Genomic DNA, 24260 nt, shown 5'->3' with positions numbered 1-24260 from the left:
GGGCGGGCTCCGCGCCTCCAGGCGGCACGGCCGCGAACGGCTCGGCGCGCGAGGGCAGGGCTGCGGAGGTGGCTGGAAATGCGGCTCCGCTCGGAGGAAGCTGCAGTCGGGCCCGGATCTCCGTCCCCCCGCCCGCACCCCGCGGCCTGTCCTCCGCCTCCGCTCCAGCCCCTCCCGCGAGCGCGAGAGCGGGGCGCGCGCAGAACTCACCTGGGGCCGCGCGGCGCTCCCCCGAGACACCGCCCCGCGCGAGCCGGGGACCAGGGCCCGGGCCAGGTCGCGAATTACATTGTTCTGGCCATCGGGAAAGCGCCGTGTCTTTGCAGAACTTATAAAAACACTCTTATCACAGTACACGGTTACCTGGGTCTTGGCCATGTGCCCCCGGAGAGATGTTTGGTTTAACAACAGCAAAAGTGTACCCTTACAAAAGTGTATCTTAGAGAGACTTACCCTCTGAGAGATACAGCCCAAGTCCTAGTCTTTCCCCTCGGAAATCATTATCAGGGAACTTAGGGATGGAGCAGGGTGGGCCCGGGGAGGGGCAGTGGGCGGGGGAAGTGGTGTTTTTCCTTTTCGGTGCAGAAAATCTGTCAAACGTGTGTGTGTGCGCGTGTGTTGAATTGTTTTTGCCTTTAACTTTATTTTTAAAAGTTCATTCGTGCTAAGAACAGGGTCGCGCTTCATAGAAGTGTAGGATGTACACACAAATTTTAGCAAGAGCATGGACAGTTTAAAATTGTTAAAAGGAACTGAAAAAAATTCAAGTAGTAGGGGTTATCACTCTTAGGATGAATGGATGGATATAGGAATCTAAGCTTTTGTATGAGGGAGGGGAGATTGGAGTGAAGGGGGGACTCCCCCTTTCTGTTGATACTTCCCCTACCACGCCAGCCACTTAGAATAGGCAGTGAGTGCTGCTGCTAAGTCGCTTCAGTCATGTCCGCCGACTCTGTGCGACCCCAGAGACGGCAGCCCACCAGGCTCCCCTGTCCCTGGGATTGTCCAGGCAAGAACACTGGAGTGGGTTGCCATTTCCTTCTCCAATGCATGAAAGTGAAAAGTGAAAGTGAAGTGGCTCAGTCGTGTCCAACTCTTAGCAACCCCATGGACTGCAGCCTACCAGGCTCCTCCGTCCATGGGGTTTTCCACGCAAGAGTACTGGAATGGGTTGCCATTTCCTTCTCCAAGTGAGTGCTGCCATATAGCTAATAAAATCCGGGCGTGTTGTCAGTCCCAACCAGAAAAGGGGAGGGGCTGGCTAGGCTGGGGCCCAAGCACACTTGCACAGAAAGGACTGGAACAGATCACCGAGGTAGCCATTTAGGTGACCTCTCAGAAAGAAGCAGAACGTGTGGTTGGAGGTGGAACCTTTCATGAACAGGTTGCAAGGAGTGGGAGTCAAGGGCCTGCTGGAGAGACAGAAGTTGTCACCAGACCACATTCTAGGAGAGGACCAGGAGGCTGGCTGCCTAGGAAGCAGAATGGGGAGCAGTGGGATCAGGGCAGAAAAGCTCGGGTGCAGAGACGGGACAAGGAGCTCTGGCATCAGGGATTCTCCATTGTTTTTCTGTGTCCTTCTCACGTGGCACTCAGCCTTTGCTCTCTTTACATGTTGGGCCAACATTTAATATCCCCCTAATTATTCGCCTGAGTCTGAGTCCAGCCACAAGGATGGGGGTAAATTACCTTGAAGGGAGGAATATGGAAGGCAAAAGAGAGAATCAGCACTGGCAAACCCTGTACCCGGAAAGCAAGTTAGAAACTAGATGAAATTTAATATTGGGATCCACAGAATGCATTGCACTCTCACAGCTGCTCTTGTCAGCAGACCTACACACCCACTCATGGAGGCCGCTGGCCACTGCTGTGGTCCTGGGAGTACCAGATAATTATGAGCATTATCTGGCCTTTGGTTCAAGTATGGTTTAAATTTTCAGAGCTACTCTGAAGTAAATGTCTTTTTTTGCGGGGGGAGGCGGGGCGGGGGCCTGCTGAGTCACATAGCTTGTGGGATCTTAGTTCTCCAACCAGAGGTTGAACCTGAGCCCTCAGCAGTAGAAGTGTGGATTCCTAAGCCCTGGACCACCAGGGAATTCCCTGACATGAATATCTTTAAAAGCAGGTGTGAAAGTGAAAATTAGTCACTCTTTGTGACCCCATGGAGTGTAGCCCACCAGGCTCCTCTGTCCATGAAATTCTCCAGGCAAGGAGTGGGTTGCCACTTCCTTGTCCAGGGGATCTTCCTGACCCAGGGATCAAACCCAGGTCTCCTACAGCAGACTCTTTACCAACTAAACCACAAGGGAAGCCACTAAAAGCAAGTGTAGGTAAAATAAAATCCTGTAACAGAAGTTAAAATATAATCTTAAATGATCTGATGCAGATTAAAATTAGCTTTTAGATTCATAGCATAGAAAAGAGTATTGGAATTCAGGCTCAAATAAAGGTGAAAGAAGGTAGAGTAGGATCTAAGAAGTCAACAGACCTAAGTTGAGCAAAAGTTTGGCATGAGTATGTAGAACAAAGCTTGAAGAAACAAGAAAACCCGCTAGAGTTAAAGTCTCAGCAGCGATGCAAGCCTTAGCCAGCTCTTTGTGCAAAATCAGACAGGGCTGTAGATGGAAAGGCTGCACCACAAAGGGGTGCAATCCAGTCAAAGAGAGAAGGGAGCCTGTGTCTCAGGGGCAGTGCCTCAGCCCCCAGGGTGGTAGTATAATTAACACCCAGCGGGGGAGTGAACACAGCTGGGTTAACTGAGGAGACTGATTCCCAGTCAAGGGCTCCTCAGAGGCCCCTGTGTGAAGCCAGATCCCAGGCTCAAGCCCAAGTGCCTGTGCAGCCTCCCACTCCCCGCACTGCAGGGTGAAGATATAGAGAGTTGATCTGAGCACATCTGTCCTCCAGCTCCCCTTCCAGAGCTCCTTCAGGTAATGATACAATATGAAGACCTTGACAGCGAGAGTGGGCACACTCTTTACTCCACACCCCCACCACCAGTACCAATTCTGACAGCCTTGGCATCATAACTATGGACATTAACTCCAAGCTATAGGCATCTTTTTATTTTTACTTTTTCAAAGACCTTATTTTACTAACTACTAAGTTATTACAAGACAAAAAAGAAAAAAAAAAGAGGAAGGGGCTAACATTTATTGAACACCTATTTGTCTAATGATACATTTTTCAGTAACTTGCCAAAACTATGTATTAAAGGAGTACTGGCATCCCTGTTTTACAAATGAGAAAACTGAGGCTCAGAGAGGTAAAGTAACAATTTCAATTCCCAGAGCCCAGTAATGATAGAGACAAACCCAGTATGTCTCACACCAGCTGCCTTTTGTTTGGGCTTTCCACCGCCTACAAAGGCTCTCATCCCAAGGACCAGTGGTCGAGCGCTGTCCATGGTATTTCTTCTTTAAGACATTAGTCTGTGTCTCAGTCGGAGAAGGCGATGGCACCCCACTCCAGTACTCTTGCCTAGAAAATCCCACGGATGGAGGAGCCTGGTAGGCTGCAGTCCAGGGGGTCGCTAAGAGTCGGACACGACTGAGCGACTTCACTTTCACTTTTCACTTTCATGCATTGGAGAAGGAAATGGCAACCCCACTCCAGTGTTCTTGCCTGGAGAATCCCAGGGACGGGGGAGCCTGGTGGGCTGCTGTCTATGGGGTCGCACAGAGTCGGACACGACTGAAGTGACTTAGCAGCAGCTTAGCAGCTGTGTCTCAGTCTTCTGAACCACGTCTAAATCCGATGGCTACAAAGCCTCAAACATGCCTTCCTGTTGCGCTATCACCTTTTGAGAAAGGTAGACTTAGTTCCTTGCACAGCCAGTGCTATGTCCCTATCATGTGACTCTGCAGCCTGGTCATAACAATATGACAAGGGACAACTCAATCAGTGCTTCCCAAACCTTGTGTACGCGTCATCTGGGAATCTGCCACAGTGATCAAAAGGGGCAATTAGGGCAGTGTTTCTCAAACATTACCGTGTATATGAGTCACTGGGGATTTGTTAACATGCAAATTCTGACTCAGGAGTTCTGGGGAGAGGTCTGAGATTCTGCATTTCTAACAAGCTTCCAGGTGAAGCCAGACCATACTGTATCTGGAACACTAGCTTACAAGTAGCATTGAAAACTCTGCCCCAAAGAGACAGAACCCCATATTGAATGGTTCCTAACCAACCCATTAAGTCACCATTCTTGATGAGTTTGGACACCAGACACATAGATAAAAGGGTTGGTGGAGTAGTAGAATCAGAAATGGAAAGAAAATGAATCAAGACTCAAGAAAAGCATTTAGAACAGTGAGAAATGCATATTCCTTGTGAGAAGATAATCTGATGGAAGCCACGTGGAAGGAGAGGTGGGGGTGAGGTGTTAGGAGGAGAAGAGGGAGAAACCAGGGTGTCCTGGAGGGACTAGTGGTATCACGGCACCTTTTTATAGGAACCAACACAAAGAGCATAAACAAATGAGTAAAATATTTTATAAGTTTTTTTTTGTCCCTGAAAACATTGTCACAAGATTTTATACTTCACCCTTCAAAATATAGCTTAAGAGATTTAAGATTCTGCTGTTGAGTAGGATGTGATGTTAGCATTATTGCTGGATTTACGTAATGAAATTTAGTATGCTATTTTTTTAACTATCTGTATTATTTAAAAAAAATAAATAGTTTACTCGATAACGTTACCTTGTATTTTATTGTAAAGCTGTTATCGAAAGGTATGCATGGGGGTTCTGGCTACTCGCCCACTCAAAAGCCAGTGAACAGGCCAGGTCGGTGGAAAAGAAAGTTTGCTTTATTTCACATGCTGGCAACTGTGTGGGGGGAGGGTGGCGGACATTCGTCCAAAGGCCGACTCCCCTCCTGATAAGCAGGGGATGAGAACATTTATAGGCAGAGTTGGTGGGGGAGGGGTGGGAGAGGGCAACATGCAGAAACAACACAGTCATCTCTAATAGTCATCTTCAAATTGGTCATCAGTGGTCTGACTAGCATCATCTTGGTTGTTTTAGGTACAGTTAATCTTCAGTTGTGGAGAAGGCAATGGCACCCCACTGCAGTACTCTTGCCTGGAAAATCCCATGGACAGAGGAGCCTGGTGGGCTGCAGTCCATGGGGTCGCTAAGAGTCAGACACGACTGAGCAACTTCACTTTTCACTTTCATGCATTGGAGAAGGAAATGGCAACCCACTCCAGTGTTCTTGCCTGGAGAATCCCAGGGACGGGGGAGCCTGGTGGGCTGCCGTCTATGGTGTCGCACAGAGTCGGACACGACTGAATCGACTTAGCAGCAGCCGCAGCAGCATTCTTCAGTTGCAGGGTGCGCTTGTTCCCATTTCTCTGTTGTCAGTTCTCGGAATTGTGGCAGCTCAAGTCCTGGGTACTAGTCTGGCTATCATGTAGTTAACATCATCTGGTGCTTTGGTATCTATAAGATAGCTCATAGGATATGGTTCAGAATTATCTACAGCCCTTGAGAAAGAACTGAAGGTCCTTGACTATGCTTAATGACTACATTATTATTATCTCACTTCTCAGATTAAACTTATTTTTTGACTAAAGTTTTCCTCAGGCAGCAGACAGGTAGAGGACATGGTGGGGTGGCGGAGGAGGGGGGCAAGGACCATATGGTCCTGCTCCGTTTCAATCCCCCCCTTTTCTTTGATACTCCTCAATCTTGAGGAAGGACAGGTACAAAACAAGAAAGCTTCTGCTTTCTTGGCTCGACCTGTGGAGAAGAGGTCTAATACTCCCCTACCCAGGTATCCAACATTATAGCTGGAAGCCACTTGTCACCACAAGTTGACTTTACCTGTCTACTTTCGGATCCACTGGACTTGGGCATTTTATTACTCAGTATGTAACTCTAAGAAAACATTTCCTACAAGATTGACTTGATACTGAGAAAGGATATGCAAATAACAACCAGGCTCAGATAAGTGAGGGGCAATTGAGAAGATGGGTCGTGAAAGGGTTTGGAAGGTTTTTAGCTTGGGCGGTGCATTAGTGTGCTGGGGGTACTCTAACAAAGCACCACAGACTGAGTGGCTTAAACAATAGAAATTTATTTCCTAACAGTATTTGGAGGCTAGATGTCTGAGATCAAGTTGTTGGGAGGGTTGATTTCTTCTGAGGCCTCTCTCCTTAGCTTATTAATGGCCAGCTTCTCCCTGTGTCTTTACATGGTCTTTCCAAAATCTCCTCTTCTCATCAGGGCATTAGACTGCAACCACTCTAGTGACCTCTTTTTACCCTTTGCAAGCACTGCCTCCAAATACAGTCACATTTTTGCCCACTAGACATTAGGACTTCAACTCATACGGATTTTAGAGGGACACAATGCAGACTCTAACAGATGGCCTCAATTCAGTTCAGTCGCTCAGTAGTGTCTGACTCTTTGCGACCCCATGGACTGCAGCACGCCAGGCCTCCCTATCCATCACCAACTCCCAGAGTCCACCCAAACCCATGTCCATTGAGTCAGATGGCCTATTGAATGTCTAAGTGGAGATGACCAGTGGTGACTGAATGTGTGAGTTTAGAAAAGAGTTTTGGGCCTGGGATTGAGATGGGTGGGGATCACTAAAGGTGTTGAAAGGGGTAGACATGAGAAGATGAGGGTGAACGCTAAGTGAGAGAAGAGATGGGGCCAAGGACAGAGCCCTGAGAATACCACAGTGAGAGGATGGCCAGAGGAAGAGAGGCCCTTCCAGGAAACTGAGAAGGAAAGAGGAGCCAGAGGGGAGGGCCACAGGAGCCAGGGGAAGAGGGTGTCTCAAGAAAGAATGAGATGGAATCAATTGCATCATCTGCTCCCAACAAGTCATTAGCAGCAGCTCAGAGCACAGACATTAGTGACCTTGGCAGACAAGCACATTCAAGTGTCAGGGGATCAGAAGTGAGGCTTGAAAACTGAAGTCAGGATAGTAGAAAACACCCAAAATGAATTTGGGTATGAAAGAAGGAAGTAAAGTTGATCATTTTATTTATTTATTTATAGTTGAAGAGGGGAATAAATATTTCTTGAATCTTTTTTAAAAAGGGATTACATGTAATATATATATATATCTCACACACATATATGTAATTTTTTTTTGGCCATGTTGGGAGGCATGTGGGATCTTAGTTCCCAAGCAGGATCAAACTGGCACAGCCTGCACTGGAAGCAGAGTCTTATTACTAGACCGCCAGGGAAGTCCTTTTTTTTTTTTTTTTCCTATTTTGGAAGTCTCATTTTCAGTTCAATACACAAACATAGTACAAAGTTCAAAAGTTACAGAGGAGAGTACAATGAAAAGTCAGTCTCTACTCAGTTTCCTCACATCTGGATACACCCTCCTCCCTGCCCCAGAGGCTGACCTGCCTGAAGGACAGTGGTGGCTGTGGGCACCCAAGTTGCCCATGAGGCTTGCTGGTGACGGAGAGGGGAGGACCAGAGGGAGAAAGGAAGGAATGACAAACCCTCAGTATCTTTTCCTGCAGAGTCCGCCCACACTGTGTCTCTCTCTACATGGCTCCCTTTGTGGGTTTCAGAAGCTAAGCTCACATTTCTCCTTCTGCAGGAGGGCTGGTAATGGCTTTCTGCCATTGCTAACCCTAAGGTTCTGCACTTTTGTAAATAGTCGTTTTATTAAATGGTCCTCAAAATATCTGCTTTGCATGTGCCTTCAGTTTCCTGCTGGGATTCTAAAGGATACCGTCTCCTCCAAACTCTGCTCCTAGCCCCCTCCCCAGGGACAAATACAACTGTCAGCTTCTGTGTTTATTCCCAGAGATATTCTATGTATTATAAAAGCATCTTCTATATATACATGGACTTGTATTAATATATATGGGCATATATATTGTTTTATGTTATTTTTATACAAATTGTATTGTTTAACTGCCTGTCCTGCATCTTTCTTCTTTTTTTTGCATGCAGGATCTTATTTCCCCAACCAGGAATCAAACCCTGCAGTGGGAGCACAGTCTTAATCACTGGACCACCAAAGAAGTCCCTCTTGTTTTCTGTTATTCTTCGTGGAATACCGTATGTATACATATAAAATTTATATATATTAAAAATATGTACATATTTACAGTGGAATTTCTAGGTCAAACGAGCCATGCATTGTAACTGTGATAGATGTTGCCATATTGCTGTCCATAAGGGGCAATACACACTCTCCATGGTTTTGAAAGTGTCTCTTTCCTCATACTTAGCCTAATCACACATATTCTTAAGTATTTTGATCTTTCCTAATTGTCAGTGAGAAAGCAGGGTCTCGTAGTTTTCTTTCTTTCCTTCTTTTTGGCTGTGCTGGGTCTTCATTGCTGTACTCGGGCTTTCTCTAGTCGTGGTGCGAGGGCTTCTCATTGCTGCAGCTTCTCTTGTTGCAGAGCACAGGCTCTAGGGCACACAGGCTTTAGTAGTTGCAGTGTGAGGGCTCAGGAGTTGTTGCTCTCAGGCTCTAGAGCACAGGCTCAATAGTTGTGGACTGGCTTAGTTGCTCCACGGCATGTGGGATCTCCCCGACCAAGGGATTGAACTTGTGTCTCCTGCATTAATTACATTACCGTCTGAGCCACCAGGGAAGCCCTTATTGATTTATATGAGGTCCTAATTGAGGAAAGTAATTCTTTTTCTGTAAATTAACTTGCAGGTATTTCCCCAGCTTGCTATTTTTCAATGTTTTCTTCTATGGCTCCTTAGTTCTCTATGGTGGTTTCAGAGAGGGCTTCTCTTCTGAGTGGGATGTTCCAGCCTATGGCTTCAGATGTTAGGTGACTCCAAGTGATGACCATAAAGGTAGAGGCCTCTTTAGACAAGGTCCAGCTGCAAATGATGTAGGACACACGCCATCCACATAGACGGTGGAGTTACTTGGGAAGCTGGGAGGATGTAGGGAAGAATAAAGACCCTATGATTGAGGGGAGTGGCCAGAAGCAAGGCTTGGCAATAAAGGGGAAGTAGAAGACAGCAGAGCTGGACTTGAGGCTTGGAGACACCGAGCTTTTGTTCAAGAGTAATGATGGTGAGTGAAAGGGACCCAAATTTCATCTCCCAACTCTGAGGTTCATAGAAAATGTGAAACTTCCTCTCAAAATGGCTCCAGGTGAAACCATATCCTCAGAGGAAAGCCAGGTTTCAAGTAAGGTAGGAAGCAAAGGAAACTTGGACACAGACTTCAGAAGTAGGGAATTGATAGATAATGAAATGCAACGGAAAAGTGTAAAAGGGAGCGGAGGAAGGTAAAGTCAGGGAAGACCAATTCAAGAAAGAGTCTCATGGAGAGATTGTAGAAAAGAAATGGTATGAGGTGTCTGAATCTTGGGCAACGATTCAGGGTTGTGAGGGTCTTCTCAGGCTACAAGAGTGGCAGAAACATTTGGCCACAGCAGATCCCTGGAGTGCCAGTCACTGAGGCCTGAGCTGATTGATCTCAGAGTTCAGTTCAGTTCAGCTGCTCAGTTGTGTCTGATTCTTTGCAACCCCATGAACTGCAGCATGCCAGACCTCCCTGTCCATCACCAACTCCGAGAGTCTACCCAAAGCCATGTCCATTGAGTTGGTGATGCCATCCAACCATCTCATCCTCTGTCATCCCCTTCTCCTCCTGCCCTCAATCTTTCCCAGCATCAGAGTCTTTTCCAATGAGTCAGTTCTTCACATTAAGTGGATAAAGTATTGGAGTTTCAGCTTCAACATCAGTCGCTCCAATGAACACCCAGGACTGATCTCCTTTAGGATGGACTGGTTGGATCTCCTTGCAGTCCAAGAAGACTCAAGAGTCTTCTCCAACACCACAGTTCAAAAGCAACAATTCTTCAGCGCTAAGCTTTCTTTATAGTCCAACTCTCACATCCATACATGACCACTGGAAAAACCATAGTCTTGACTAGACGGACCTTGTTGACAAAGTAATGTCTCTGCTTTTCAATATGCTGTCTGCTGCTGCTGCTAAGTCGCTTCAGTCGTGTCCAACTCTGTGCAACCCCATAGATGGCCTCCTACCAGGCTCCTTTGTCCCTGGGATTCTCCAGGCAAGAACACTGGAGTGGGTTGCCATTTCCTTCTCCAGTGCATGAAAGTGAAAAGTGAAGTCGCTCAGTCATGCCCGACTCTTATCGAACACATGGACTGCAGCCTACCAGGCTCCTCCGTCCATGGGATTTTCTAGGCAAGAGTACTGGAGTGGGGTGCCATTGCCTTCTACGAATATGCTGTCTAGGTTGGTCATAACTTTCCTTCCAAGGAGTAAGTGTCTTTTAATTTCATGGCTGCAATCACCATCTGCAGTGATTTTGGAGCCCGAAAATATAAAGTCTGACACTGTTTCCACTGTTTCCCCATCTATTTCCCATGAAGTGATGGGACCAGATGCCATGTTCTTAGTTTTCTGAATGTTGAGCTTTAAGCCAACTTTTTCACTCTCCACTTTCACTTCATCAAGAGGCTTTTTAGTTCCTCTTCACTTTCTGCCATAAGGATGGTGTCATCTGCATATCTGAGGTTATTGATATTTCTCCTGGCAATCTTGATTCCGGCTTGTGCTTCTTCCAGCCCAGTGTTTCTCATGATGTACTCTGCATATAAGTTAAATAAGCGGGATGACAATATATAGCCTTGACGTACTCCTTTTCCTATTTGGAACCAGTCTGTTGTTCCATGTCCAGTTCTAACTGTTGCTTCCTGACCTGCACACAGGTTTCTCAAGAGACAGGTCAAGTGGTCTGGTATTCCCATCTCTTTCAGAATTTTCCACAGTTTATTGTGATCCACACAGTCAAAGGCTTTGGCGTAGTCAATAAAGCAGAAATAGATGTTTTTCTGGAACTCTCTTGTTTTTTCGATGATCCAGTGGATGTTGGCAATTTGACCTCTGGTTCCTCTGCCTTTTCTAAAACCAGCTTGACCATCTGGAAGTTCACGGTTTGTGTATTGCTGAAGCCTGGCTTGGAGAATTTTGAGCATTACTTTACTAGCGTGATTGATCTCAGAGGAAGATGTCATCTCAAGAACACAGAGAGCATCCACTGATTGGTTCTCAGGGAAAAACAGGCCAAAACCGCCAGGTCTGTGGGTGCTCAGGGAAATAAGCAGAGGCCTGAGAGGGCAAAGCCCTGGTTACGTGTGGTGGGTCTGGGTGCCACATGGTGGCGTGTGTGAGGATGGGGTGAGGGGGAGAGCTGCTGGGATAGCCCACTGTAGTTCCCATAGGCTCTCTAGTAACATTGGGTTGAGTATTTCTCATCCATCCATTTCTGTTCATTCACCTAGCCATCCACTTAGGTGACTAATCCAACTATTTATCTCTATTTAAAAATTAATCTTTTAGGAATACCCTGGCAGTCCAATGGTTAGGGCTTTGTGTTTCATTGCTTAGGCCCCAGGTTCAATCCCTGGTTGGGGAACTAAGATCCCGCAAGATGCATGGCACGGCCAAAAACAAATAAATAAAATAAATCTTTTTTCTTGTGAGTTGAAATTCTTTAACCACTGGATAAATCTGATTGTTAATTAATCCAGTCTGGTCTTCTACCATCTCATCCTGACAAACTAAGTCTAAAAACAATCTCAGAATGTCTTTTCAATTTAATATCAAAAGAATGACCAGAAAAAGACAACTTAAATCATATTCCAGTTTTCACCTTTCACAACTATTGACAGCCTTCATGTTCATTTTTACAAAATATAAGCAAAAGATAGAATGATCATTTTTTTCTTTTCCTGACATACTTTGTCAAGCAAAGGATGTATTTCCCTACTGCAGTATGTTAGCACAGTCATCTTTAACCTTTTTGGGGGGTCATGAATGCTCTTGATCACTCACCTACAGCCAGACATCCTGGAATGTGAAGTCAAGTGAGCCTTACAAAGCATCACTACGAACAAAGCTAGTGGAGGTGATGGAATTCCAGCTGAGCTATTTCAAATTCTGAAGGATGATGCTGTGAAAGTGCTACCCTCAATATGCCAGCAAATTTGGGAAAATCAGCAGTGGCCACAGGACTGGAAAAGGTCAGTTTTCATGCCAATCCCAAAGAAAGGCAATGCCAAAGAATGCTCAAACTACCGCACAATTGCACTCATCTCACACGCTAGTAAAGTAATGCTCAAAATTCTCCAAGCCAGGCTTCAGCAATACATGAACCATGAACTTCCAGATGGTCAAGCTGGTTTTAGAAAAGGCAGAGGAACCAGAGGTCAAATTGCCAACATCTGCTGGATCATCTAAAAATCAAGAGAGTTCCAGAAAAACATCTATTTCTGCTTTATTGACTATGCCAAAGCCTTTGACTGTGTGGATCACAATAAACTGTGGAAAATTCTGAAAGAGATGGGAATACCAGACTACTTGACCTGCCTCTTGAGAAACCTATATCAGGTCAGGAAGCAACAGTTAGAACTGGACATGGAACAACAGACTGGTTCCAAATAGGAAAAGGAGTACGTCAAGAATATATATTGTCATCCCGCTTATTGAACTTATATGCAGAGTACATCATGAGAAACACTCGGCTGGAAGAAGCACAAGCCGGAATCCAGATTGCTGGGAGAAATATCAATAACATAGATATGCAGATGACACCACCATTATGGCAGAAAGTGAAGAGAAACTAAAGAGTCTTTTGATGAAAGTGAAAGTGGAGAGTGAAAAAGTTGGCTTAAAGCTCAACATTCAGAAAACGAAGATCATGGCATCTGGTCCCATCACTTCATGGGAAATAGATGGGGAAACAGTGTCAGACTTTATATTTTTGGGCTCCAAAATCACTGCAGATGGTGATTGCAGCCATGAAATTAAAAGATGCTTACTCCTTGGAAGGAAGGTTATGACCAACCTAGATAGCATATTCAAAAGCAGAGACATTACTTTGCCAACAAAGGTCCGTCTAGTCAAGGCTATAGTTTTTCCAGTAGTCATGTACGGATGTGAGAGTTGGACTGTCAAGAAAGCTGAGCGCCAAAGAATTGATGCTTTTGAAGTGTGGTGTTGGAGAAGACTCTTTAGAGTCCCTTGGACTACAAGGAGATCCAACCAGTCCATTCTGAAGGAGATCAGTCCTGGGTGTTCTTTAGAAGGATTGATGCTAAAACTCCAGTACTTTGGCAACCTCATGCGAAGAGTTGACTCATTGGAAAAGATTCTGATGCTGGGAAGGATTGGGGGCAGGAGGAGAGGGGGACGACAGAGGATGAGATGGCTGGATGGCATCACCGACTCGATGGATGTGAGTTTGAGTGAACTCCAGGAGTTGGTGATGGACAGGGAGGCCTGGTGTGCTGCAGTTCATGGGGTTGCAAAGAGTCAGACACGACTGAGTGACTGAACTGAAGTGAATGCTCTTGAGACTGTGAAGAAAGCTATGGAACATTCTCAGCAGAAAAATACACACACACTCACAATTTTGTTCCCTATTTCAGGGGGTTCCTGGAACCTCAGAAGCCTATATTAGGACCCCAGATACAGAGCCAGTTTCAGAGTCAGAAAAACAAGTGGCGATCTTACGTGATGTCAGTGACTTTTATGATCCTTACATCCCACCTGTCAACAGGAAACAAAGCTTGAAATCTATCAGAGCGGAAACATTTTGTGTCCATACTTACCTTGTAACTCTCCACCCCAATTCTCAGCTCTGCTCACATCATCTCGAGAACGTATTTTAAAATTTGGCTTCAACTGGTGTCTTTTAGCTCCTATACAGTGGTTCATTATATGAACTGCATCCTTTTCTTGCTGAGAGATACAAGAGGTTTATTGATCTCACAATACATTCTCTTGTTTGATTTGCGTACAAACCATCAGTGTCAGGATGGTTTTTTTTGATACAGAGAAGGCTTGCATGTCATTTGCATCTCTAATAGTCAAGTAAGAATCTCGCTTCTAATAGAGTCACATTGTAAGTTAATAAAAGCAATTATGTTTTGGCTATACTAACACTTTCATTTGGTTTTGTTTCCATCTTTATTATTTCTCCACTGACATTTTCTCAGGATTCTTAGATTTTTGTATTTACATCTGTAAGTCTGTAATGATGCAAATACATTTTAAGGAATTGCAGGGACTCTTGACAATCCAGATTTTAAAAATATTTCCAGCAAGCATGACTTACCCCTGTGCCTGGTTACTGAGCAGTCTCTCTAAATCTTTACTTGGTACCTCGTAACATTGTGTTTTGGAGAAGGAAATGGCAACCCACTCCAGTATTCTTGCCTGGAGAATCCCAGGGAGCGGGGAGCCTGGTGGGCTGCCGTCTCTGGGGTCGCACAGAGTCAGACAGGACTGAAGCGACTTAGCAGCAGCAGCAACATTGTGTTTTCCAGGTCAACAGTAGCATAGAAACCCGTGTGTGTGTCCCTGGCACACATCAAAAAGACATTTCAAATAATGTCAAAATTTTTAACGTTTTTGCTTGACTATTTTTGTTGTGTAGTACTTTAAATCAACACTTTTCTTCAATTTATCATTAATACAATAGTAAAACATGTAACTATATTATACAAAATAAGGTTATAAATTTATTGTGTCATTAAAGCATTTCATTAAGTTCCCATCAATGGCATGTAGTTGTTTTACTCACAGAAAGGCACTGAAGCTCTAAGCAAATAACCGAGACTCTAGACTTTGTGACACTGTTGATTTACATGTTTCTGAAGGTATTACCTTGCATACAGACAATTCAAATAAGTGATAATAGTCCAGTCATGTGTGATTAGGCTACGATGACCATACAATGGCACAGGTGTAAGTACCAAAGTGGTGAAGTGCACAGGCTCAGCGATCAGACTGCCTGGACCTGCGTCTTACTACTTGTGTGAGGCTCAGCACACTTGATATCTCTGTGAAATGGAGTGGGGACGATGGTCCCTACCTCACAGGGCTAACTGAGTCATCCTGAATTTCCATCACTTTGCAATGTATATTTTCAATATCTGAAAGTTAGAGTGTTTTTTCCAAAATAAATATATTTTGTTTGGGGGCTGTTTTTTTTTTACCCCATAGTCCCTGCCATATGGCCTAAGGGATTTTTAGTTCACTGACCAGGACTTCAATTGTGCCCCTGCATTGGGAGCACAGAGTCTTTAACCACTGGGCAACCAGGGAAGCCTCTGGGGGCGGCTTTTTAATCGATTTTAGCCTTTTAGGTTAATCTTTTTTAAAAACTTTATTGAGGTATAGTTGATCTACTATATTATATATATTAATTATAACAGTATATTAAATCACCTAATTTTCAGGTGTACAACACAGTGATTCAGTTTTTACAGGTTATACTCCATTTATGTACAAGCTGGATTTAGAAAAGGCAGAAGAACCAGAGATCAAGTTGCCAACATTCGTTGGATCATAGAAAAAGTAAGGGAATTCCAGAAAAACATCTATTTCTGCTTTATTGACTACGCCAAAGCCTTTGACTGTGTGGATCACAACAAACTGTGGAAAATTCTTAAAGAGATAGGAATATCAGACCACCTTACCTGTGTCCTGAGAAACCTATATTTAGGTCAAGAAGCAACAGTTAGAATCGGAAATGGTTCTTATATTCAATAATTTTATTTTTTAGATTCTACATATGATGTATAGTATTTGCCTTTCTTACTTATTTCACCTAGACCATCCATGGTGTTGCAAATGGCAAATTTTCATTCTTTTTTATGGCTGAGTAGTATTTCTGTGTGTGTGCATGTGTGTGTGTGTATAAAAACATCTTTGTCCACTCATCTGTTGATGGACACTTAGAGGCTTCCATATCTATTGTAAATAATGCTGTTCTGACACTGGGGGGCCTGTACCTTAATGAGTGTTCTCATTTTCTCTGGATATATGCCCAGGCATAAAACTACTGGGTCACATGGTAGTTCTATTTCTAGTTTTTTGAGGACTCTCCATTCCATTTTCCATATTGACTGTACCAATTCACATTCCCACCAACAGTATACTAGGGTTCCCTTTTCTCCACATCCTTGCCAACATTTCTTTGTAGACTTTTTGATGATAGCCATTCTGACTGATGTCAGATGGTATCTCAAGTAGTTTTGATTTCTTTTCCCTGGTAATTAGTGATGTTGAGCATGTTTTCATGTGTCTGTTGGCTATTTACATACCTTCTTTGGAAAAATGTCTGTTCAGGTCATCTGCCTATCTTTTAACCTGGTTGTTTTTTTGATGTTGAGGTGTATGAGTTATTTATATATTTTGGATATTAACCCCTTATCAGTCATATCATTTGCAAATACTTTCTCCTATTCTGTATACTGTCTTTTTGTTTTGTTGTTGGTTTGTTTTGTTGCACAAAAGTTTTTAAGTTTAATTGGGTTTCATTCAGCTTTGCTTTCGCTTTCTTTGTTTTAGGAGACCCCCCCCCCAAAAAAAAAAACAAACACTGCTGTAATTTATGTCAAAGAGTATTCCACCTATGTTTTCTTCCAGGGTTATTGATTTTATATTTAAATTAATCTCTAATACCCATACTTTTTCTCCCCCGACACACAGAATGAGGAGACTTTGTTTAGTAATAAAACTAGTAGAATTCAGAGTAGGAGTCAAACTTTTAAATGAAATCCAATGGGCACTCCTGATTTTTAGTATCCTAATTAGACATTAGAAATTGAAGTTAAAATTCCTTTTAACACTTTAAGTTTCAGTTTCCTCCCTGAAACGCCACTGAGAACAAGCAAATGATAAGCTAAGGTGACTGGGAAGTGTTTGTCTGGTAAGCCCAATACAACAGGCATTGACAAAGAATTACAGAAGACATATGAGCTTAAAAGTGAGAAAGGCTAGGGAATTGCCTGGTGGTCCAGCAGTTAGGACTTTGCACTTTCACTCATGGGGCCCAGGTTTAAACCCTATTCAGGGAATTAAGATTCCTGAAAGCTGTGCAGTGCAGCCAATAAATAAATAAAACACATACACCAAAAAAAAGAACATGAAAAAGGCTAGAAAGTAAAAGCTGACTTCCTACATGAGTAGCATGCACTCGGTCTACGTCATTTTTGGTCAAAGTCCTTATACATTCTGGGCTTTCAGAAAAAGCCAAAGAATCATACTTCAAGGAGCATAAAAATATATTTCAAGTCAGTAACTTTAATTATAAAATGTTAGCTGAAGAAGAAAATCCTATAAATGAACTTTTAAATTGTTTAAAATTCCTTTCTACTTAAAAAAAAAAGGCACCACGACACATTTATAGAACTGTACAGAGAAATATGCCCAGCATAATCTGAATTTCCTGATTCTAATGTTTGATAAAACTCAGTATATATTTAACAATTTGTTTTTCACAAAACAAAAATTTATAAGAAAAAATACATTTTATCTTCCCAAATATTAGTGGTATAAAATGATATTTGGTTTTCACCGGTCAGAAGCATAACTGCCTTTAACTAAAACAAAATAAAGAAGAATATAGACGATACAGATTGGTTAAATTAAAACATATTACAGTATATATATATATATGTGTGTGTGTGTGTATACATGTGGGAAAGATGTTATATAATCTGTAAGATGAAGTGAAACATGTATACCCTAATTATATGACAAAGCCTTCCCAGGGTTGCTCAGCAGTAAAGAATCTGCTTGCAATGCAGGAGACAGGTTTGAATCCTGGATTAGGAAGATCCCCTGGAAAAGGAAATGGCAACCTACTCCAGTATTCTTGCCTGGGAAATCCCATGGACAAGAGGAGCCTGGAGGGCTACAGTCCATGGAGTCGCAAGAGTCGGACACAACTTAGCAACTAAATAATCATCATGTAACAAAGGGTGAGGAACTTAAACTTCTAGATCACATAACACCTCATCAAAACATTTTTTTATCCACAGAATAATCCCTTGAAGGTAGTTATTAGATGAAACAGCAAAAGCTTTTATCCAAGGTTTTAGCCCTTTTTATTGACTTTTTATTTATGATCCTGTCTCAAAAAACAAACAGTATATATTCTGTGTATTTGTAAACATCAGACTTTCAAGCCATTATACTATAGTCCTTAGAAACACTTCATTTCTTCAGGTCTTCCTGCACACCTGAGTTGGTGGAGGCTTCAGCTTGGAGCTCTTCTGCTTCCCCCTTTAAAGCAAACTCGGCAGGTGCTGGTTGTTCCTGAAGGCTGGATTTCAGGGCATGAGCTGCATAGTTAAGGCTAGTGTTTTCACTCCAATGCCAGTAACCTGAGAAGGGGTTGTAGAGCATTCCCACCACAGTTTGAACTGACAGACCATCTAAAAAATATATATCAAACAGAGTATATTTAACAAATATTTACCTTCTACATGCCAAGAGTTTCATACAACTCTCCATATTAAAAAAAAAAGGGGGGATTTCTAACTCAACAGACACAAATATTTTGTAACCATTACAGCTCATTCTTTACTGCAACAGAACATGATATTTGGAATTGGGTAAGTGCTCGATAAATGTTGGCTGTTATTAGAAAATACTTGCCAACAAGTGACTATTCCAATCAAGCACCTTTAAAATATTTTTTCAGCTCCATTTCCAACAATGTTAACTTGCAGAAATTACTACATTTCATTGAACAAATAGTAAAATCAAGTTTATTGATATACTGTTATATGAACAAAAAGCATGAAACACACATGAGTCTAAATACTCCAGAGGAATACTAAATGCCAAATAAATGAACAGACCAATGTTGTTACTTGACAGGAATTCAACAGATAAATCAAGTCCTCAGGAGGTGTAAAGTAGGGCTAGGAATTACAGGGAGCACAAAAATGGATTCACAGTCTTGTCTTCAAGGAGCTTATAGCCAGAAAGATATTACAGATACCAAAATAACCATGCTACAAGGCATGTTGTAACTGGTATGAAACACTACATAAAAAGGGACAAGTTCAAAATATAACTGACATGGCAAAGAGTTGGATGCGACTGAGCAACTGACGCGCGCACGCCTGCATGCACACACTGGAAGGAATCAGGACAGATAATATGTAAGGTAAGCTGATTCAAGAATGACCTCAACAGGACAAACTGAGGATATGTAAATAAAAGACATTTGTACCTAATCCTTAAACAAGAGAGAGCTAAATAGCCAAAAAGGATTCATTGATCGTCTATGATTTGCTTGACCCTGGGTTAGGTGCCACAGGTGAGAGAGAAGAGGTATGTAATACCTAATCCTAACTTTAAGGAATTATGATCTAGTTGAGGAGAGATAACCAACATCCAAAGAAGAGTGGCCTAGTTCATTCAGTACTAGGTTCTGTGATTAATAATCATTGGCACATTAAAAGGCTTCCCTGGGAGCTCAGCTGGTAAAGAATCCACCTGCCATGCAGGAGACCTCAATTTGATTCATGGGTCAGAAAGATCCCCTGGAGACGGTAATGGCTATGCACTCCAGTATTCTGGCCTGGAGAATTCCATGGACTGTATAGTCCATGGGGTTACAGAGAGTTGGACACAACTGAGTGACTTTCACTTTCAAAAGTACAGTTAGGCCTTGAAAATTGGAAATATTTTTAATACTTACTTGATTCCAGAATGCTCTCTAGCTTTTCAGGTGAAACAAACTTCTCCCAGGTATGAGTACCTTTTGGTACAATACCTGCAATTTGCTCTGAAAAAACAATTCCCAAGGCATAGGACAGCTGGGTTTTGTTGATTGTAGTAATGAATAAAGAACCATCAGGCTAAAAACAATATGAACAGAAGTAAAATTTTATATGTCAGGAGTATCAGCTAGATAAAAGCTTGGCTTCCCTCGCCCTCCTCCTCCCTTCCAAATAATTTAAGTGCAGTTAAGATACACAAGTGTAAATAAAATATAATTTACCAAAATAATATTTATTTTCCTCTTGGGAAATTCGTTGTTATAGGCAGTCCTCTATAGATGCACTTACTGAGTTTATGCAACAGTGCTTACAACTAAGTCCTAAAATCATATGTTACTATGACTTATGTTTATATTAAATACACTCTTTTGTACATACCAAGCACTTTATAATAAAAGTACAGAAATGAGATGAGGCTGCTCGTCCTTGTTACATGTCCACACTGATGCTTTAACGTGTCAACACTGCCTTCTCTTCGGGGGAAGCCAAGCCTGCCTGAACTGTTTGGCACAGCACACAGCCCCACAGCTTGAGCAGGCCAGCAAGGCCGGTGAGTGTTCTCTGACAAAAGCATTAATGATTAAGGTATGAAAAGTGTTTGGGCTTCCCAAGTGGCTCAGTGGTAAAGAATCCACCTGCCAAACAAGAGAAGAGTTCAATCTCTGGTCCAGAAGATCCCCTGGAGAAGGAAATGGGAACCATCTCCAGGATTCTTGGCTGGGAAATCCCAGGGACAGAGGAGCCTGGCAGGCTATAGTTCATACTTAGCACGCACACGTGCATATTTACTCCCACAAATGGCAAAAACATTAATGGCTCTTTTAAACATTCTAATTAGCATCTGATGGAGATAAAATGCCCCTCCAAGATAATCATATTAAGATATATATATATATATATGAAAATATCTCAAATACCACTCCAAACCAAAAATAAAAATGATGAGAAAAGGCCCTGAAATATTGGGATGTACCCTTAAAACTAAAATATCAGACACTATTTCATGACACATTGTAACACTTCTCTGTAAAACTTTAGTATTCTAAAATATCATTCAAAATCACTTATATGTCAATTATATCTCAATAGAGCTAAGGGAAAAATCAATTATAAATATCTAATCTGTGTTTCTGGAGAAGGAGATGGCACCCCACTCCAGAAATCCCATGGACGGAGGAGCCTGGTGGGCTACAGTCCATGGGGTCGTTGAGTCGGACATAACTGAGCGACTTCACTTTCACTTTTCCCTTTCATGCATTGGAGAAGGAAATGGCAACCCACTCCAGTGTTCTTGCCTGGAGAATCCCAGGGACGGCAATCCCAGGGACAGGTGGGCTGCCGTCTATGGGGTCGCACAGAGTTGGACACGACTGAAGCGACTTAGCAGTAGCAATCTGTGTTTCATAAAATCTTATTCTAAGGAAACAGTGGTGAGTATTGGTTATTTATTTTTTTTAAAAAATAAGCTTTCCATTAAAGCAAAAATTAGTTTGAAATTCCACATTGCCAGTATTCCTAGTATATGTGAAAGACTCTCCATCCATACATACTGACTGAGGCACTACACAAAAAGAAATAATTCAGGAGTTTTGCTTGGAAAATAGGACCTATGCCTAATAAGGCTCATTTAAGAGGGAACACCATCAAGAAACAACACACACTGAAGGAGACTACGGATACATGGTAACTAAATGCAACACAGAATCCTGGATTGGACCCTGCAACAGAAAAACGACATTAGTGCAAACATGAATGAAATTGAACAGGGTCTGTAGTGTAGTTAATAGTATAACATCAATATTAATTTTGTAGCTTTGAAAAATATACCATGGGCTCTATTCAGGGCTAGGACTGTGGTGAGGCAAGTGAGACGCCTAGAGCACAAAACCCAAGGGGGTGCTCCCTCTCCGGGGTGTCAAATGCAGGATTGGCACTGACTAGTGAGTGCTGCCCCGGACATCATGCCCTGGGTACCACACTTGCTCTTACCAATTCCTACCCTTACTATGTAGGATGCTAACAGTAGGACACATGGGAATAGGAACCCTGTGTACTGTCTTTGCAACATCTATAAATGTAAAATTATTTTAAAAGGAAAAGTATATTTTAAAAGCTCTGTTTAGAGAAGGGGGCAGCAGAGGATGACACAGTAGATAGTATCACCAACTCAATGGACATGAATTTGAACAAAATCATGGATACAGTGGAGGACAGAGAAGCCTGGCGTGCTGCCTTCCATGGGGTCACTACAGTCAGACACAACTTAGAGACTGAACAACAATAGCAACAAATTTAGATAAAGGCTAAGCATTTAATCCTTTGAGCTCTTAAACTTAGGGGGTTACCTCTTGAATATATAAACAACAGAACTGGAACCACCTTCAGAGGACTAAGTCTGTGGCAAGTTACATAAGCAAAATAATGTAATGGAAAGAACCAGACTTGAAATAAAAAGATGTAGCCTTATGTCCCACGTAAGTGCCTAGTGACTTTGACTTAAAGACCATGTGACCTTTGACATCTCTCGAATTCTGATCTTCTCCAGGTCAAAGGAGTTCAGAATGCCTGCCTTACCCTCTTCACCTGGTTGTAGGTAAGATCAAATGAGATTATTTGTATCAAGTGCTTCCCTGGTGGCTCAGATGGTAAAGAATCTGCCTGCAATGCAATTGACTGAGGTTCCATCCCTGGGTCAGGAAAATCCCCTGGAGAAATGAGAGGCTACCCACTCTAGTATTCCTGCCTAGAGAATTCCATGGACAGAGGAGCTTGGCAGGGTATAGTCCATGACAGAGAGTCAGAGACAACTGAGCGACTAACACTTTCACTTTTCTTTCCTTCTTTTAAAGCTGGTAACTATTACACATGTCATGTATATAGAGTGACTTAACAAATGCTGGCTAACCAGTTTATGCTAATTATGTTTTTTATTTTAAAGTATTAATCCAAATTAGTTTCTTAGTAATTGTCATTCAATGCCTATTAGGTATTTAATCCAAATTATACCAAGGGAAAAATACCACTGTAAATCTATTGTTTGTATTACAGTGTTCAATACCATGAGTTTTCAGGATCCCTGGACATCAAGATACTGAATCTGGAAAACCCCAGGGCTCAGGGCAAGCTGAGAGGCAGAAATAATCTCTAGTAGAGATGTTGTCCCCAAATTCTGTCTTCCTGGCTTCAAGTATTATAAAACATTTATTGCTATGGATACATACATATACTCAAAAGAAAAAACAAACAAGTAAACTCTGCAAGTCTTACCTTTAACACTTGAAAGCAGCACTGTATAAATGTTTCTAGATCAATCACATGTTCTACAACTTCAGAAGCTACGACAGCATCAAACGTTTCTACAGTGTCTTTCACAATCTCCTCCAGGGAACACGTTCTGTATTCTATCCTCTTATCCAGGACTGGGTCGAATGATTTATGGTGCTGTGCTGTTTTAATGTTCTCATCCACAGGATCGATTCCAATGACTGAAGCCCCAAGCCGCCCTAGAGGCTAATGGCATAAAAAACCGTTACCCTCAGGAAGAAAAGAGAACACGTTAGCAATAAAAACCTTCTCAAAAAGGAGACAAGATTAAGCATGAGGGGAATTATTGGAGATCGTTTATGGGTATGTGGAAGTTCAATATACCATTTTCTCTAGTTTATATGTTTGATAATTTCCATAATAAAAAGCTTAAAAGTGAGAACAATAATCTCAACAACAAAAAACTTATTAAGAACTACTTACGAATAGTAAGGAAATTTTTGTCTACATTCTCTAGATATATTTATAGGCATATAGTACAACATTAAAATATTTACGAAGTGCAATAAATGAAACATGTCATTGTAAAAAGAGCAAAATTTTGTAGTATTCAAATTCTCTAAGGAACATTTTCTCTCCATAGTTTCTCCTGTGACTGACTAGAAACGACTCTTCACAGCCAATTCTTTCAACCTCTTTCAACCATGGACATTTGATCACGTCCATGACACGCCTAAGTTTTTAAACACAGCCTTAATTTTGACCAAAACACTGCACAGCATTTATTTTATAACTCCTTAGTTAACAAATTAAAAGTGAAAATCAAATTATTTTAACTTGGAGACATAAGATCTGTAATAATACACTGAAAAAGCCATAGAACACATACAGTAAAAGTGTACTCACTTACCATTTGATACACCTCATATTCTTGATTCTAAGGGATGTATTTTCACATATTTTACATTTCCTGAAATTTTATAATTGATGTCAAAAGAAACCAGCCCACTGCCATATGAAGAACACATGTTCTATGCATATGGAAACTTAGTTATGCATCAAAGGTCTCTGTTAACCTCACTGTCAACTTGCCTGTTATGACCTTGACAGTAAGACACACCCCTAGATCCTCACTGATATTTGACTCCTACCTACACTGTTACTTAAAATATCTTTCAAAGGTCTGCTTACCATGCAGCATTGAAACAAAAAGTTATTGTGCTAATAGAAGATTACAAAATTTACTCTAAGCTAATCGAAAAAGCAAGAGAGTTCCAGAGAAACATCTATTTCTGTTTTATTGACTATGCCAAAGCCTTTGACTGTGTGGATCACAATAAACTGTGGAAAATTCTGAAAGAGATGGGAATTCCAGACCACCTGACCTGCCTCTTGAGAAATTTGTATGCAGGTC

General features: G+C 42.1%; 2 protein-coding genes across 3 annotated transcripts in view; both read right to left on the bottom strand.

Moving 5' to 3' along the window:
- FAXC (failed axon connections homolog, metaxin like GST domain containing) overlaps window positions 1-481 on the bottom strand; it is a 70149-nt gene extending 69668 nt beyond the window's left edge. The window contains exon 1 of the mRNA XM_061427747.1: window positions 454-481. The gene's annotated coding sequence lies outside the window, so the exon portion shown is untranslated. The remainder of the gene's footprint in view (window positions 1-453) is intronic.
- Window positions 482-13504: 13023 nt separating this feature from the next.
- COQ3 (coenzyme Q3, methyltransferase) overlaps window positions 13505-24260 on the bottom strand; it is a 28678-nt gene continuing 17922 nt past the window's right edge. For both annotated transcript variants that reach the window (XM_061427760.1, XM_061427759.1), the window contains 3 exons: window positions 22850-23092; window positions 19501-19660; window positions 13505-18223 (listed from right to left, as the gene is read on the bottom strand). In XM_061427760.1, coding sequence (XP_061283744.1) covers window positions 18003-18223; window positions 19501-19660; window positions 22850-23092 — 624 coding nt within the window. In that variant the 3' untranslated portion in view covers window positions 13505-18002. The remainder of the gene's footprint in view (window positions 18224-19500; window positions 19661-22849; window positions 23093-24260) is intronic.

Source organism: Bos javanicus, chromosome 9, assembly GCF_032452875.1.
Source record: "Bos javanicus breed banteng chromosome 9, ARS-OSU_banteng_1.0, whole genome shotgun sequence".
Taxonomy (NCBI): domain Eukaryota; kingdom Metazoa; phylum Chordata; class Mammalia; order Artiodactyla; family Bovidae; genus Bos; species Bos javanicus.
The sequence above is the reverse complement of the archived record's forward strand: the minus strand, read 5'-3'. Positions and strand labels throughout refer to the sequence as shown.